General features: G+C 35.7%; 1 protein-coding gene across 1 annotated transcript; it reads right to left on the minus strand.

Moving 5' to 3' along the window:
• Positions 1-10,450: 10,450 nt before the first annotated feature.
• Positions 10,451-11,383, minus strand: LOC309792510 (proteasome activator complex subunit 1). Its single transcript, XM_082602184.1, has one exon. It carries the CDS (start codon positions 11,353-11,355, stop codon positions 10,606-10,608), a length of 750 nt encoding a protein of 249 aa, XP_082458310.1. The 5' UTR covers positions 11,356-11,383; the 3' UTR covers positions 10,451-10,605.
• Between the last annotated feature and the right edge of the window lie 6,196 nt (positions 11,384-17,579).

A 17,579-nucleotide genomic window follows, 5' to 3' on the forward strand; every position in this document is an offset into this window, starting at 1 on the left:
CTTCCTGCTCACATAGGACCTCAAGGTCAACCACAAGTGAGAATTTGGCCTATCTCCCATCTGTAGGGGTCTCGATACATCTTTACCCTTACACTGTCTTTAGGTGTCCTGTGATATTTCAGAGCTTTTCAAAGCCCCTTATGGATATCTCATTCCCTAGATATTCCTTTAAAATTTTTGACCAGCCTCTTCTTTACCCCAACATGTATCATAGCTTTAGGGAGATGTGTTTTTAAAATGTTTTTCAATCATTATTTTCAACAAAGACCCTGGAGATAGGGCTACTCCCTTGATGTAAACTCTGTAAACTCCTAAATAGGTCAAATCATGACATCATTCTGCAACTGAGACTTTTCTAGGGAGCTGCCAGACAAGTCAGAGATAGTGGATTTGCTCCAGGTATTGAACATTTTGTTTGTTTGTTTGTTTGTTTTTGCGGTATGCGGGCCTCTCACTGTTGTGGCCTCTCCTGTTGCGGAGCACAGGCTCTGGACGCACAGGCTCAGCGGCCATGGCTCACGGGCCCAGCCACTCTGCGGCATGTGGGATCCTCCCAGACCGGGGCACGAACCCGCGTCCCCTGCATCAGCAGGTGGACTCTCAACCACTGAGCCACCAGGGAAGCCCCCAGGTATTGAACTTTTTGAGGAACCCCAAATCTGATCTGCCCTAACCTGTGGTTACAAGGCTGCTTATTTTCTCAGTTACTATGGTTATGCTCCTTGAAAGTTTTCAAGGCTGCTACAGAGCTGGAGAAATGGCAATGGGATTAGGCCAAGCTATATTGCCACAAATCCTATTGTTCTTAATAAAGTTCAGCAGATGTTCTCAAAGAAACATGCCCGTTTGTTTCAATACTTTTGTTAATTTCCGGAGTTCTGAAAGTCTTGACTTTGACAATTTGTTGCCAATGCCTTTGTTGTTTTTATGAGGAAGCACATGTTTATAGTCCCTCACTCTGCCATTCTGGAAATCCCACCCCTCCCTTTCTTTATTTCTCTCCAGTGAAGTTCAGTATATTCTTTATAACAAAGAAGACAACTTTTCCTAACTGGGTCAGTTAGTTGTATCTTCTTATGTGTAGTTGAATATTTTCCCACTAAAATCCTGTATTAGATCTATCAGGAATCCTAAATAAAAGGAAATAATTACTATGTCCAGATATTTATGTGTATTTTATACACATTGAATCAACTAATCTTCATTAATATTGTTTGTGTCAGGGATTTCCATCCCCATTTTACAGATTCACATGGGAATAAAGCTTGATTCTATCTATTGTTACACACTTTGAGCAGGTTATGTAAACTTCCTGATCCTGAACTAACTTGAAAATGAAATACAAACATAAATACTGACTACCTAGAGTTCTGAAGAGGATTCCATGAGATATTGAATGTATACAACTTAACTGAGTGATTGGCAAATGACAAGCACTTAAGAAAAAGCCTATATATTTCTGTGTGTATGTGATGTGTGATGTGAATTTATATTTTATCTTTGTGTGGTGTATGTGTTTAATTTGTTATATTTTAGTTCCCTTTTAGTGGCTATGGAATTTGTGATGGGATAAGCCCAGAGTAGATTTCTGCTCATATTAAATGCCTTTGATATAGGCTGCCATAAATCTTTCTTATGTACTTATTCACTGATACAGCACAAATTCTCATGCATCTCACAGATAGCCACGATTGACAATTCAGGGTATTTTTATAATCAGAACACATAATAACACAGCTTAATGCCATTATTTCTTTGATTTTGGATGTGGCCTGCTGTGTTCTTTCTCTGTTTCCCTAACTTCTCTCTAATCTTCAAAGCCCAGATTGAGTCACCTACTTAATGCCTTGCTTGGTATACTTCTGCCAAAATTAATTGTTTTAAAATTTTTTGTACTCCCACAAGTACCATTTAAATATTAATTATTTAAATTATATATTCTTATAATAATGGAATGGTTCCTATATCTGTTTTAATTGGAGTAAATGATCCTTATGGCAAGAAAAGGGTCCTATTGATTTTCTACCACTATCAGCCCCAAATCCTTAATATGATCATTTACATTAAGTAAATACTTGATAGATATGTCTGTTAAAATATAGATTGAAGCCAAATTGCAAAGAACTTTCAATTGCCTGTTAAAATACAGGTTGAAACCAGATTGCAAGAAGTTGAAGCATGTAATTTTTATACCCAGTATCCCTTTGAGAAAATTACTTCTTTTATTTTTTGATATCTTGTATGAAGGAAAATGACAGAATACTGGAGGGGAAAATCATATTTCACAAAGACTGCATTAAGCATTTTTAATACCTAATTTATTGCCCTGCATGGAGTTATGCATGTGCATATTTGTGAGGAGATATGTTTGTAAATCTTTGTGCTGACAGTAAAATAGAAAGCTTTAAGTACATTTTGGTGCACACCTGGTATTTTCTTTCTGAACTCAATAAGAATGTAAATGAAATTGCACAGCCTGTGTGTGAATATGCTATATACATAGACTTGGAATACCTATATTGAAGTCGTCAAAAAGAAAGAGAAGGGGGCCTCCCTGGTGGCGCAGTGGTTGAGAGTCCGCCTGCCGATGCAGGGGATACGGGTTCGTGCCCCGGTCTGGGAGGATCCCATATGCCGCGGAGCGGCTGGGCCCGTGAGCCGTGGCCGCTGGGCCTGCGCATCCGGAGCCTGTGCTCCGCAACGGGAGAGGCTACAACAGTGAGAGGCCCGCATACCGCAAAAAAAAGAAAAAAAAAAAAAAAAAAAAAGAAAGAGAAGGAAAGAAAGAAAGAAAGAAACAAGGAAAGAAACCTAGTAAATAAATTTACTTTTGACTCTTAGACCTGTGGAAATGTTTTGCAGTGCAAAATATCATCTTTAATGTGGTCTATGCCGACTCTGTCGTATCCACAGTTGAATGTCAAGTCGTGGGCGAATGGAAGTGGCACTGAAAAGAAGGATAATATCTTTACTCAAACATACTTATATTCCAGTTATGACTGAAAATGGAACTCTGCTGAAAAGATTGAAAAAAATAACGTAGTGTGAATATAATACAACTTTTGTCTTCTTATTACTATGAAATGCCAAGTTCCTACTGTTACTTTTACATACAGTTTCCACATATTTATAAAAAATAACATAGGAACAGAAATGGTATCAAAGTGGAAGAGAAACAAAAGAGCATTTTTTCAAGTCCAGCCTAATTTAACTGTGTGCAACTTTTCGATCTCAGAGTGGATTACTCTTTATGCTTCACCAGATATTCCAGGAAGAGCTTCTGTAAAATTTAGCTGTATCTAACTTCTCAAAATCCATATAGAGTCCAGATTTATTTTAAGTAAATATTTTATTCAACTATTTGAATAGTATTTCTTTTCAAAGTGGTGTGTGGGATAATGTTATAAGTTGAATAGCTGTTTGATATAACAAGGACAGAAATATTGGCCTTAAACTCTTAAAGATTTATAAAAATTAAAGAGAAGGGCCTCTATGCCATTTTCCTGTAATTCGAGCTAGAACATCACACCAACACAGTCACTCATTTGGAATAAATTATGCCTTTTCTTTTTTAAATTTATTTATTTAATTTATTTATTTTGGCCGTGTTGGGTCTTCATTGCTGGACGGGGGCTTTCTCTAGCTGTGGCGAGCTGGGTCTACTCTTGGTTGTGGTGCGCATGCTTCTCATTGCAGTGGCTTCTCTTGTTGAGGAGCACAGGCTCTAGGCACCTGGGCTTCAGTAGCTGTGGCACCTGGGCTTCAGTAGTTGTGGTGCGCAGACTTTAGAGTGCAGGCTCAGTATTTGTGGCGTACAGGCTTAGTTGCTCCATGGCATGTGGGATCCTCACAGACCAGGGATCGAACCCGTGTCCCCTGCATTGGCAGGAAGATTCTTAACCACTCTGCCACCAGGGAAGTCCCTAAATTATGCCTTTTCAAGTCTAACAGAAAAAAATAGAGAATAGACTAAAGACGCATTCTTTTTAATTAATCTCAATTTTATCCACTTTTTAAAATTTGATTTAAACCACATCCAACATAACTGTTTTGATGAGTAAAGTAAGCAAAAAAAAAAAACATTAAGAATCAAAAGGTTATGATAAAAATGGAATACTCATTAATGAGTTAGACACAGCCAGGAAAAAAGAATCAATGAAATTGAAAATAGATCAATAAAAATTTCCAAACTAAATTGCAAAGAGAAAAAATATATGATAAGAAAATATCAGAATATCCAAAACTGTTATCCTATTTCAAATGGTGCAACATAGGCATGATTGGAATATCAGAAGGAGAAGAAAGACAGAATGGACTACAAGGAATGTTTGAAGTAACAATGGCCAAGAACTTTTCCAAATTAAGGACAAACACCAACCAGAGATTTAGAAAAATGAAAGAACATTTTTGAGGATAAATACTAAAAACTACATCTAAGAATATTATAGTCAAACTGCATAAAAACAATGACAAAGAGAAAATCTTGAAAGAAAGTAGAGAAAAAACACCAAGGCAAAACACCTAGACAATAGATGAACAAGGATATGAATCACAGGAAACATTTAATCACAAACCATGTACGTAAAAAGAAGTGTAGTGGAATATGTAGTGGAATATTTAAAGAGTTGAAAGAAAAAAGAACACCAAACTAGAATTCTATATCCAGCAAAAGTTCCATTCATAAACAAAGGAGAGGGGGCTTCCCTGGTGGCGCAGTTGTTAAGAATCTTCCTGCCAATGCAGGGGACATGGGTTCAAGCCCTGGTCCAGGAAGATCCCACATGCCGTGGAACAGCTAAGCCTGTGTGCCACAACTGCTGAGCCTGCGAGCCACAACTACTAAGGCTGCGTGCCACAACTACTGAAGCCCACATGCCTAGAGCCCATGCTCCACAGCAAGAGAAGACACCACAATGAGAAGCCCGCACACCGCAACGAAGAGTAGCCCCCACTCACCACAAGTAGAGAAAGCCCTCATGCAGCAAAGAGGACCAAATGCAGCCAAAAAAAAAAAAAATTAATTTAAAAAAAGAGAGAAAGAAACACATTCAAGACACTGCCGGCAGACCTGTGCTGCAAGAAATATTAAAAGAAATCCATCCTATAGCAGACCAATGATATAAGTCAGACACCTGGTTCTAACATACAAAACGAAAGAGGATAAAAGAAAGAATAAAAGAAATTAAGATAAATCTTTTATCTTTCTTATTCTTAATTGACTTAAAGGTTAAATCTTTTTTAGAATAAGAAGAGTAACAATGCATTGAGTGATTATAGCTTATGAATCATTGAAATGAATTAGAACAATGTCAAAGGGGTTGGAGGAAGGAATTGAGAATACTATGTTATTAGGTTATAACCCTAGGGCAACCACACACACACACACACAATGTACAACTAAAAAGAAAATTGTAATGCGTATGTCAAGAGAATACAAAATTGAAGCATATAAAACAATTAAAACCAGAGAAGGCAGAAAAAGTGGAAGATAATCAAATGGAACAAATAGAAAACAGTTGCAATTGTGGTAGATACTAATGCAACTATGTAAGTAATCACCTTAAATGTGAATGGTCTAAATATACTAATTAAACATAGAAATTGTAAGAGTGGATACAAAACCAAGACCCACTGTGCGTTGTGTATGAGAAACTAACTTTTAATATAAATAGATAGTTAAGAAGCAAGGACTTCTTGAAGATATGACTTATTCTAGAACAGTGGTGCAAAATATACAAGATGAACCTGGAAAATGTTTCAGTGCCAGAAAGTAAGGAAGGCTTCCAAAAAACTACAGTGCTCTGCAGGTTTCCATGTATAAACAGCCAAATGTCTACAGTAGATATTAGCATAAATTCTGGAGCTAACCTACCTATCCTTCAGTCTTAGTCTCTTTCTCTACCTAAATTGTGAGGTTGGGAAGTTTACTCAGCTGCTCCATGCTTCATTTTATTTGCATAATTTAAATAATATTTTTTACCTCATAGGATTAATATTGATAATTTTTATTCTTAGTGCAATGTCTTTCTCAAAATTATGTCTTAATTAAATAGTCTAAGTACAATCTATAATATGTGTTTTATAATTTTGGATCATACTATCTAGTGTTCTGTAATCTGATTTTCAATTTAATATTATGATATGAACAGTAGGTAATTTGTAATATATTAAATGTCAAGGGGAGTCAACAAGAACTTTTGTGTCTTTCAATAATTCTTATATAGTACATTCAATATATAAGATGAAAGCATTTTTTCCCAAATTTTTCAACCAACAAATCCAGTACTATAAAATATAAGAACAGGACAATGAAATCTCATTTTATGTCAGTCCTAATAGCTACATTTAATAAACATGGAATACTAAATTTATTATTTCAAAGTATCTTGGTCCAAAGCCTATTTAATCTCTGTAGAATTAAGTTACTATTGTTGTGCTGAGACTAACAGAATAGCTTGGAGGAAACTGCCAAGAGGTTAATTACCAACTTCTCTTGAAAGTCAATAGATTTTTTTCAGCAGCCTTTTCCCACTAAGGAAGTCCCAAGGGTATTTATTGCCTGAAGAACATTAATATTAGCACGTTTTTTACTTTCTCTTGAAAAGCTCCATATTCCAAATGAAATTTGCTACTTAAAAGCGAAAGTCAAACATATTTGTAAATCATAGTGAAGAACTTCTAAAATAATGCTATCAATTCAGATACACTTATATACCCAAAAATGTGATTTAGCACTAAAGTTATCATTCTTTGTTTCAAATACAACATTGCATGCTTTAAATATGATCTCTATGTTTTCATCTTGGTGTAATAACCAGTTTTGAAATATAGTATGTAGATCAATTTAGAGTCAACAAGAAAGCTTAATTAGTTTTGCAGTAACTCCTAACAGCTTTTCAAGTCTGTGTTCGGGTGTATTGCTCTTATTTAAATAGTGATATATTCAATGAGCAATAATATTATAAATAATTTGTAATAACTCATTCCTGTGATGAATCAGCATTTGAATATTTTTAAGCTGTATATAAGAGATTACTTACTATAATTATAGGATTTGAATTAGATCTAAAGGCCATTTAAATGTGCTGTCACTCACTACTTTTTTCTTTCCCAAGAAAATTATTGGCTATTGGTCATAGCATTCCTGCTGTGAACATCATGGACTTGGCTTCCCAGTGCTCTTCAACAGTCCTCCAGGCAGCACTCTCAACGAATCATGCTTAGAAGTTAAGATGAACTCTATTTTTCATTCTATATTTCATCCAATTCTTTCTCTGTCCCATATACCTCTGAGGACATCATCCTGATTCTGTTTGAACACTTCCAGGAATGAAGAACTTATTACATGATAAGACAACACCATTCAGTTTGGGAAAGTTACAGATATTGAAGTGTCACTTGTTAGTTTAAACCAAAGGGGACTGAACCACTATTTCCAGACATTGACTCAAATTCACTCTCTTCAGACCATTAAAAAAAAAGTTGAATTTCTTTCTGACTAGAAGAATCTTGAAATAAATTGGTGGCAAAAGAAACTTGGAGATTTTGCAGCAGTGTATATACATAGGAAGTAAATGGAAATTGCTCAATAAGCTTACCAATACTGGCAAATGTGGCTTTCTCTTGACAGATAATGGTGGACTATATAATCAAGTAATTCATCCTACAAAGTTACACAACATACAACATTGAAATAGGAATAGGATTATTGCAATGACAATGCCATTCAGAAGGGTTTGGAAGAACAGAAAGAACATGAAAATCAGCGGTCCATGGTAATTCTGAATCTCAGGCAAACAAATTGTTGTCGGTTCTTCCTCCTCTTAGGAGAGAAAATATTCCTTGATGAGCACTTAGTTTTGTTTCATGAAAGTGGCTCCCAAGTTCATCATTATATGTTGTACTTCTTTAAGTTTTCTTTGATCCAAGTTCTTTCCACTGAGATAAAATTCCTTTTTTTATAAGAACTTGCCCATATTTGATTTCTCAGTCTGCTTCTGAACAATAGAAAGTTAGAAATGCAAAGTTCTTTTTTCTTGTTTTTCCTTTATTTTTTAATGTTTAATTGTCTTCTTTTAGCTCCAAGCCAGTAGTGCTTTTGTCAGTACAACTTTATTAAAAGTTTATGGGTTTCCTGTACATCTGATGTGAGTCCACTCCGTGTGTCAAAAGCCACATCCATAATATATCTCTCTACTTTGGTCTTTATGTCAGGCTACTGAGAGACAACAGCCTTAAAATTCTTAGAAGCCCTTTTTATCAAGCTGAGAATGACTACTAGGGACTTCTTTAAATCTTTCAGAGGTCTTAATAGGGATTCTTAGAGTTAAAGCGTTGATTTGATTTTTGATACCAGATCTCATTTCACTTTGTGAATCTTCATCAGCAGAGGAGACTGAAGATGAGAACAGTATTTAGCAAGAGCTGGATCTTCTCTAATTCCTTAAAGGCTACTTACAAACTAAACATTTTTTCTTCATTATGTCATCTCTCTTATCACAGACTCTAGGTCCAACCAACTGACATTTATAACATCTTGCCTGATTACATTAGTCAGATGCTCAAGTACTTTAAATGTATTTTCTATTTTCGACATTACTGCAGACCACCATTTTGCTAATTGTTCTGCCACTACTCTAGTAGTTCTAGTTTCTCCAACCTGGCAAAAAAAAAAAAATCACTGTTTATCCAGGACTATTAAAAATTAGAGCATCATGTTTCCACCCTTTTCTGTTTTCTTTCCATATTTCCAGCCTCGACACAGTTCTAGCCAATGCCAAGTAGTTTACATTTTTGTTAAGGCAGAACCTCTCTCTTCACATCAAATTTCGTGCCAGTTTTCTCTTGCTGAATGGCAAATCATCTGAAAATGTACTGGCTTAAGAAAAGAATTTGGTATTAATTCTTACAGTGTTATGGGTTGACAAGACAGATTTTCTGATTTGGGCAGTCTCATCTGGGTCTGGCCAGTCTCAAGTGGTCTCACTCCACTCTCTGGGGGATAGCAGGCTGGTGGTGTAGGTGGAAAACATTATTGCAGTATCCTCTGAATAGCTGTGTCAATTGGAACAATGTCTAAATGTGTCTCATCACCCAGCAGGCTATCGTGGACTTTCTCACGGGCTGGAAGGAAACATTGCCAGCAGCACAACAAAAGCAGCTCTCTCAATAACACAAAGCTGCTGCTTTCCAGCCTCTGATGTCAGCTTCCTCTCCAAATGCTAAACAACTACTAAGTGAACAGTATATATTTTGAGGTATTTTGTTTTTTGTTTGGTAACACCCAGTTTTGGTGTATTATATTTGTTAAGGTAAATGCTGTAACAATCAAATTCAAAATCTTAGGGGCTTTTACAGAAGAATGATTATTTTTCCCTCAAATTGCCTTCCAGGTGGGGCAAATGGAAAAGGAAGTAAGGATCTTTGCTCCAAACTGTGTTTCAGAGGGAAAATTTTCTATCAATTCTAGTGCTTAAATATTTGGGATTTGGGAGCTGTATCTGACAGCAAGAAAGAACCTGTGAAGAAGGCACACACACTGTTAACCATTTCAATCTGTGTGGGGAACATGCATCATTTGTACTCGTTTTCCCCTGGTGAAAACCAGGTACATGACTCCAAATAGATGCAATAGGGCTAGAAAATACAGTCTAATAGTGTTCTAGGGAAGATGTGATTCTTATTATTGATGAATAATCACCTAGTATTTTCCATAGCACTCTATTAATAACCCACACTGGTTTTTACTAAATGCATTTATTACTATATCTATTAAAAAGTATCTCATGTAAAGTTTGTGTCTAAATATTTCACATATATTTTAGAAGTATTCATCCTCCTGTTTATATACATAACTGTTTTGAAAGGAAGATGCCAGATACAACATAAAAATTCAAGCTTAGTCATAGTGAAGCACTGAACACTCTTCTTTATTCAAGCAATTACATTTTTGCTCTTTATCTGAAGACTCCAGAAGTTATCAGAATATTGATAGGAAGAGAGAGAGAGAGCATTTCCTGATGTGTACATTATGTAATCATAGTGCTCATGTGAGGTGACTCTAGGGAAAGGAAGTAGTCTGAGAATCCAGGGATTATTCTGAAAGTAGTGACAGAAGGGAACACAGAGGACCATGGCAGAGCCATTTAAGTATATAGGACCTTCAGTTCATCTCCTCAGAGGGGGTGGTTTAATCTGTGGGCTTTTTTCTTCTCCAGCCAATGTGAATGATAAAGCTCTACCTTACCACATGGATATGTCTGATTCCTAATCTTGCTAAAACAGACTTGATTCTGTTTTCTCCTATTCCCGATTCCCCTTCGTGTGATGGCACTTTTAAAGGATCTATATATTTCTTGTTTGCAACCATTACTAATTTTCAGACCCCCAATTATGGTTGCTTTCTTTATAAGACAATTAGTCTCGGTGTTCTTGCACTCTTGAAACTGCTTTTTTTTTTTTTTTTTTTGATGGTATGACTATGTATTTATTGTGCCTGGGAGGCAAGGTGAGGGAGAAAACAGACAGAAGGTGGGGAAAGTCTGGAATCTCCTGTGAAAGTGAGGAAGGTCTCTGCTGGACCCATCACAGAATGAGAGGAGGCTCTCAATAGATCATTCCCTTTGTTTCTCCCCTGGGCTTCTTGAGCTTCTCGAAGTTCTTCAGAATGATGTCATATAACACAGCATAAGCGTTGCGGATCTCCATGACCATCAGCCGGATATCCCGGTACTCTGCCTCATCCAGTTCGTGCACCAGCTGCCGATAATCACCCACGTGGGGCTGCTTAGCCGCTTTGGTCACAGCATCACCTCGCTCAGAGAAATACTTGGAGATTTGAGTGTGGAAGCCTTCCAGCTTGGTGTGAAGGGTGGTCATCAGTTCAAACACCTTCTCCTGGACAGCCACTCCAAAATTGTTCCCATCCTCAATCCGAGGTATCTGCAGTTGCAACCAGGTGGTGACCAGGTTGAGCTTCTCAATGACATCCTTGATCTCAGGCTTCAGGCGCTGCAGGAGGACCACGATCTTCTCATTGCAGTTCACTGGGCCACAAGGAGGACCTTTGTCTTCATCTTCCCCTTTCTTCTTTTCATCCTTGTCTTCCTTCTCCTGTTGTTTCTTCCGCTCCTCCTTCTCTTTCTCCTTGACTGGATCAGGCACTGGGATGTCCAGCGGGGCCTTCAGATTGCTCAGGTTGGCTTCATTGAGAGCTGGCTCCTTTAAAAATGCATCCAACTCAGAAATCTTCTTGGGGAAATAGCTCCCGAGCAGGTTCTCTGTCTTAGTACATAGGTCTTCACGGAACACATCCACCTTGGCTTGGGCTTCGGGCAGGACCCTGAGCGTGGCCATGGCCGGGGCGGCGGCCTCGGGCCGCACGCGGAGTCGAAACTGCATTTTAAGCTTGACTTTTTCTGCTAAACTGTTTCAGTAGGAAGGAGTTTTAGTTTTACTGTAAAGAAACATATGATAGATGAGACTAATAGAGAAATTTGGCTCCAGAAATTCATAAGAATTGTTGATGTAACTAAACATTTTCTTTAACTGCAGGTGAAGATGTTGTTTTACTATTCTGAATTAACATCTTCACTTCAAATGGGTATCTCTGTTTGAGATGAGATGAAAAGTTTAGTACTGTGATCAAATCCTTCATGCTCTGGAGAGCATTGAAACGAGTGATTATGATGTTGAAAAGGCACAATTATCATGTATCAGAAAATAAGGTTTGTTTGTTCAAGTTTAAATGCTGCATGTACTCACAGAGAGCTGAGTTTTTGCAAATTTTAAAATAAAAGAATATTGAGCTCAGGTGTTCTATGTTTACAAGTATTGTGAATTATACAATTTTATAAATAAAATTTCAAGATCAATCAGAAAATAATTAGGACATACTCTAGTTTTCAAAAATTAAAGTACGAGACATTCAGTAATGTTACCTGATCAATAATTTTGGATCATTGATATTCTGCAAGCACATGTCTAGATTTCAGTTTGCTTGAACTTAATTTAAAAGGCATTTATTTGAGAAAATATCAATTATTCTATTGTATTAAACTTGTTGCTAGATTTTGGGAAATACTTACTGCAATAAAACACAATGTAATTTTTATGGAGCTTAAAAAATGTCTCATGTATTAAGAAAGTATACTTAAAAAGCAAAAATTAAATGTTCTAGCTTTTAATATGTAGCTAAATGTGGTAATATACAATTGTGCCTAGAAATAGGAACAGGGGCTGATCTTAGGAGTTTGAAACTGTCTCACTTGTATCAATAAACAGACATAAGTTCCACTAAATTATACCCCACCCATTGTTTATTTCTTACTCACTAATAACATCGCAGGAAAAAAACAGAGCTATTAAAAGATGAACAGTTAATGTGATATAAGGGACTGTAAAACTTTGGTACAATTCATACGCATTACTCATCTATAGGCTTTTCTACATCCAAATCACATATATTTTTATATCTCCCACATTTGTAAATACTTATTTTTGAAAGTGCATTCACACTGAATATGTCCACCTGAAAGAAAATGACTAGGTATATAAAGGATTTGATTTTAAAATGCTGTGTCTCAAACACAACATGACAAATATTTTTATACCCCTTTAACTTTAGTAATAAAAGGGGGTAGTAAAACAGAATACAAAGGAGTTAATTTTCTTGTCTGATCTTTAATATTTATGAATGATGTAAAATAAAATCTGGTGATTTTTTTCATATATACATTTTTTCCATAATAGTTAACACATAATTATGAATAATTTGGTTTTATGAATTGAACCATTATAACAAATTGGTGTAAGAATTACACTCATATACACACACACACACACACAATGACAAACTGACCACTTTTCAGTCTGGCTTATAATAAGACTTGTGGTTACTCTGTTTTGGACCTGGGTAAGGTTTGCCTAGTTTCCCTTACCAGATGTTAGCTTGCTGTGGTAAATATTTTGTGTCTGAAACTACTGAAATGAGTCCATGTCTAACTAATCAAGCATTTCCAACTGTACAATTGTTTTTGTTCCAAAATGTTGATTCAAATATCTAATTGCTAATGTAGATGCAATTCATCTCAGTCATTAGATGATTAATTTTATAATATAACAGTTATGTGCAATCTACGTGGTGGTGTACTAACAATCTGTTTCATTCATTTTGTAATTACCATCTGTTAGTATTAATGTGGTAGAATCTGCCACTGTCATATAAAATTACAACTAGGAGATGCTTATAGTAAGCAATACTGTAAGTAGTAGATCATTATTACTGACATACTAAACACATATGCAGGATGGCTCTTAAATCTTGGAAATTTCACTATTGAATATTATAAATATTTCAGTTGAAAATTATGTTTAATATTAGCATCTTTTCTCTTTAAATCTTGTATAATTTTGTTCTTTCATGAATTCCATTTATAAGAAACTAGTGCACTTTCAGTACCAACATATGATGTCTTAAAAATTGTATCATTTGCAAAATGAATTTTTGTGGATTAAGTAGGTATTTGGTCTTATGTTATGCACTGTGGATATAAAAATCACAACATTAAGCACCTACTATCAAGGAGTTGGTATTTTTGTAGAGTGCAGATGATAAGGACATAAATTTAGTTATACTACAACTATAAGGTACAAAATACAGGAAAATTTGTTCTGCATAGGATTGTATTCAGGTACATATTCTTAAAGAGGTTGATAAGTAATAATCTTGATTTTTGTCAGTGGTTAATTTTATGTTTCAGCTTGTCTAGGTTATGGTACCCAGTTATTTGGTCAAATAGTAGTCTAGATGTTGCTGTGAAGGTATTTTGTAGGTGTGATTAATATTTATAATCGATGTTATATATATATTATATATAGTATATTAGAGAGATTTCTAATATATATATTAGCAAGAGATTTATTTTGAGGAATTGACTCACATGATTGTCTGAACTCTGTAGGTCAAAGCAGCAGTATGGAAATTCAGGCAGGATTTTTATGTTATAGTCGAGGCAGAATTTCTTTATTCTAAAGGAAAATGCAGTTTTTCCTCTTAAAGACTTCAACTGATTGGATAAATCCTACCCATATTATGGAGGGTCATCTCTGTTTTTAAACATTTATATATGTGTGCTTGTGTATTTATATATAGAGAGAGCAGAGAAACAGAACCAATATGTTCCATGACAAATACATATATAGGAGATATAGATATCAGTTATGTATTTGTATTTATATATTATATATAAATCATATATATGTATCATATATATGAGGTATATATGTTATATATGTATAAATCACTTGGTGATGACCCTGCAGGGTGATTACAGATTCTAAATTTACACCATCACTAACCATAGAAGCAGTTTATAAAGAGAGATTATGAAGAATGAAATATTTTGGCTGTGAGAGGTAGAACATCTGGTTTAGCAACTGAGGAGAGAGCAGGAGAGAATCAGGGAATAATTCAATGAAATAGCACTAATTATTAGGGTATACATAATAAGGTATAAAAAAGGTGCTATATGTCTTAGTTTTAATACATTTTGAACAGTAAGCATGGAAAATGGCATATTTCATGTAATTTGATCTGAAAGACCTAAGTCCATTTCTAATTATTTGGACTTTAAAATATTCACTACTATTATTCTAATTCCTATGACATTGCAATACAGATGACCTGTAACTTTTGACAAAGCCAGAAAATCTATAAGAAGCAATTTTTAGGTTCATGAAGTGTTTTTTTTTTTTTTTTTTACTTTTAAACTTGTAATGAACACAACTACCATGACCTTTCTTGGTACTTTATATCTTTAGCTCTTTAGATTCTATCTTATTCTATTTACTCTTCTTTTCCAAAGGCCTAAAATTTAAGTCATATTGCCACTAAGGAATATCGCATTGACCATGTTTTCTGAATAATTAGGTTAAGCTTTAGGCAATTTACACCCCAAAACCTCTGATAAGTTGTCATACAATTAAACTGGATTTAACCATTCATTTCATACTTCACAGAAAGTATTCTCATGTGGAGAAAATGAAGAGATAGAATATTGATTCAGAGGCTTTAGTTTGCTGACCTCTGTCTCAAAACTTCAAATTCTTCAAGTGTGAATTGAAAATGAATAAGGATTAAATTGTATTCATTCAAAAAAGATTTCTTGAGAGCCTAAAAGATGATTGGTACTTTACCTCCTTAAGATATTTAACAGATATCCAATTATATATTGTTGCATAGTGAGCTTCTCCCAACTTTAGTGACTTAAAACACACACATTTGATAATATCTCACAATTTTGTGGATCAATAAATAGGGCAAGGCTGGATTCCAGGCAAAGCTCAGCTGGACAGTTGTAAATTGGTGATATTCAGCGGAAAGCAGAGCTGGCTTGAAGTGTTCTTAATGGCTTCACTCACATGCATGGACTGTGCCAAGAAGGTTGAAAGGCTGGAAATGTCTGGTCCTTTCTCTCCCTCCATGTAGTCCGAGTTTCTCATTGTGGCCTCTCCAGGTGGGTGGGTGGGATTCTTACACAGCAACTGAAAGCTCCAAAAAAGACTAATACATTGGAACTAGCATGGCCCCTGCGTGAGGATGACATGCAAATTCGTGAAGCGTTCCATATTTTTTACCAATGGCATTTTTCACAGAACTAGAACAAAAAATTTCACAGTTTGTATGGAAACACAAAAGACCCCCAATAACCAAAGCAATCTTGAGAAAGAAAAATGGAGGTGGAGGAGTCAGGCTCCTGGACTTCAGACTATACTACAAAGCTACATTAATCAAGACAGTGTGGTAGTGGCACAAAAACAGAAATATAGATCAGTGGAAAAGGATAGAAAGCCCAGAGATAAACCCATGCACCTATGGTCAACTAATCTATGACAAAGGAGGCAAGGATATACAATGGAGAAAAGACAGTCTTTTCATGATTATGTTTTGTTATATAACGCAGTTGACCTTAAGATAGGGAGATTATCTGATAGACCTGACCTAATCATGTGAGAGTTTAAAAGCCAAGATTTTCTTTTTCCTGGCACTGGCAAGAGAAGTCAGATACAGTCAAAGAAAGAGAACGATTCTATGATCTCTTGCTGCTTTGAAGAAGGAGGTGGTCATTTGAGAAGGGATGCAGGTGGCCTTGAGGTGCTGAGGAAGACACTTTACTGACAGCCACCAAGGAAATGGGGAGTAGGTCCTACTTCTGCAAGCAACTGGATTTTGTCAACAATCTGAATGTCCTTGGAAGCAAATTCTTCCCAGAAGCTCCTCAGTACACTGACACCTTGATCTTGGTCTGATGAGACCCTGAACAGGTAATCTGGTGAGCCATGCCAGACTTCTGATTTACAGAACTATGAGATAATAAATTGGTATTGTCTTTAGCCACTAAATTTGTGGTAAAATTATTACAGTACACATAGAAGACTAATACACCATGAGCGAATATCTTGTAACCTATAAAATGTTTTATAAATATTAGGTATTATAATTGGAACACAGAATACATTAGATTCTCTCTTTGAACTCTCTGCAGATAAATAAGCTTTGTCTGTTCCATAACCAAATATAGTATCCCTAAATACTTCGAGAAGTTTTCCAGTTTATGTTATCTTTCTTATTATAAGCATGAAGTACTTGAGAATATTAACAAGCAAATACAAATCCATTATCACCACTGAATTACCAAAACATTCCATTCCTATCAATGGGACACATAGAATGCCATTGACAAGATGTATACCTTTGTTTTCTGTCCCCTCTACCATAGCATGGAGCAGGGTAATTCTCTTAATGTCAGGTAATGATGTGAAAGATACTGGAAATGAGATTATGATAATTTCGAAAATTAAAGGATAGAATAATATATTTCTATGAAAGGCTGTTTTATAGTGTTTTTATCTTTCTATTTTTGGCCACACCGCATGGCTTGTGGTATCTTAGTTTCCTGACCAGGGATTGAACCCGAGCTATGGCAATAGGCAGTGAAAGCACCGAGTCCTAACCACTGGGCCGCCGGGGAATCCCTTTAGAGCTGTTTAAACACGTTAAAATTTCATTAATTACATCTATTTCAAACATAATAATTATCATTCTGATATTACACACCTGTTGATGAACTTTAATGATCTTTAATGAAATTTAATCTTAATGATTGAGACAAAAAAGAATGCCTGATCTGCCTTAATATACAGACTTGGAACATATTATATTACAAGTAGTATGCTTCAATGATAATTTTTTATGTGAACGCACACACACAATATGTTTTTTTAGCTCCCAGCATCAATTCAGGTCATCTGAGACTCGAAAGCCATGATAAGAAGTAGAAGAGATTATTGAGGAAAAATGTGATAAAGATAAAGGGATAAATATAAAAAGGATAAAGGTAAAGGGAGCAGGTAAAGACAAAGAAGAAGACTTCAAACCATAATTCATCTCTGAACTGTAAAAGAAGAGGAAGGAAAGAAATGGTAGTCAGTGCCCTCAATTACAGTACTACAAGTCTCCAAATGTTTTGTCCAGTCCAAGCGCAAGTTATCCATTAGAAAAATTCCACTGTGTACGTTTC

This window comes from Mesoplodon mirus (assembly GCF_964341445.2).
Source record: "Mesoplodon mirus genome assembly, chromosome: 17".
Lineage (NCBI taxonomy): Eukaryota > Metazoa > Chordata > Mammalia > Artiodactyla > Ziphiidae > Mesoplodon > Mesoplodon mirus.

Excerpts from the sequence above, each read along its gene's own strand:
- LOC309792510 (XM_082602184.1), bottom strand. The coding sequence starts at position 11,355 with ATGGCCACGCTCAGGGTCCTGCCCGAAGCCCAAGCCAAGGTGGATGTG.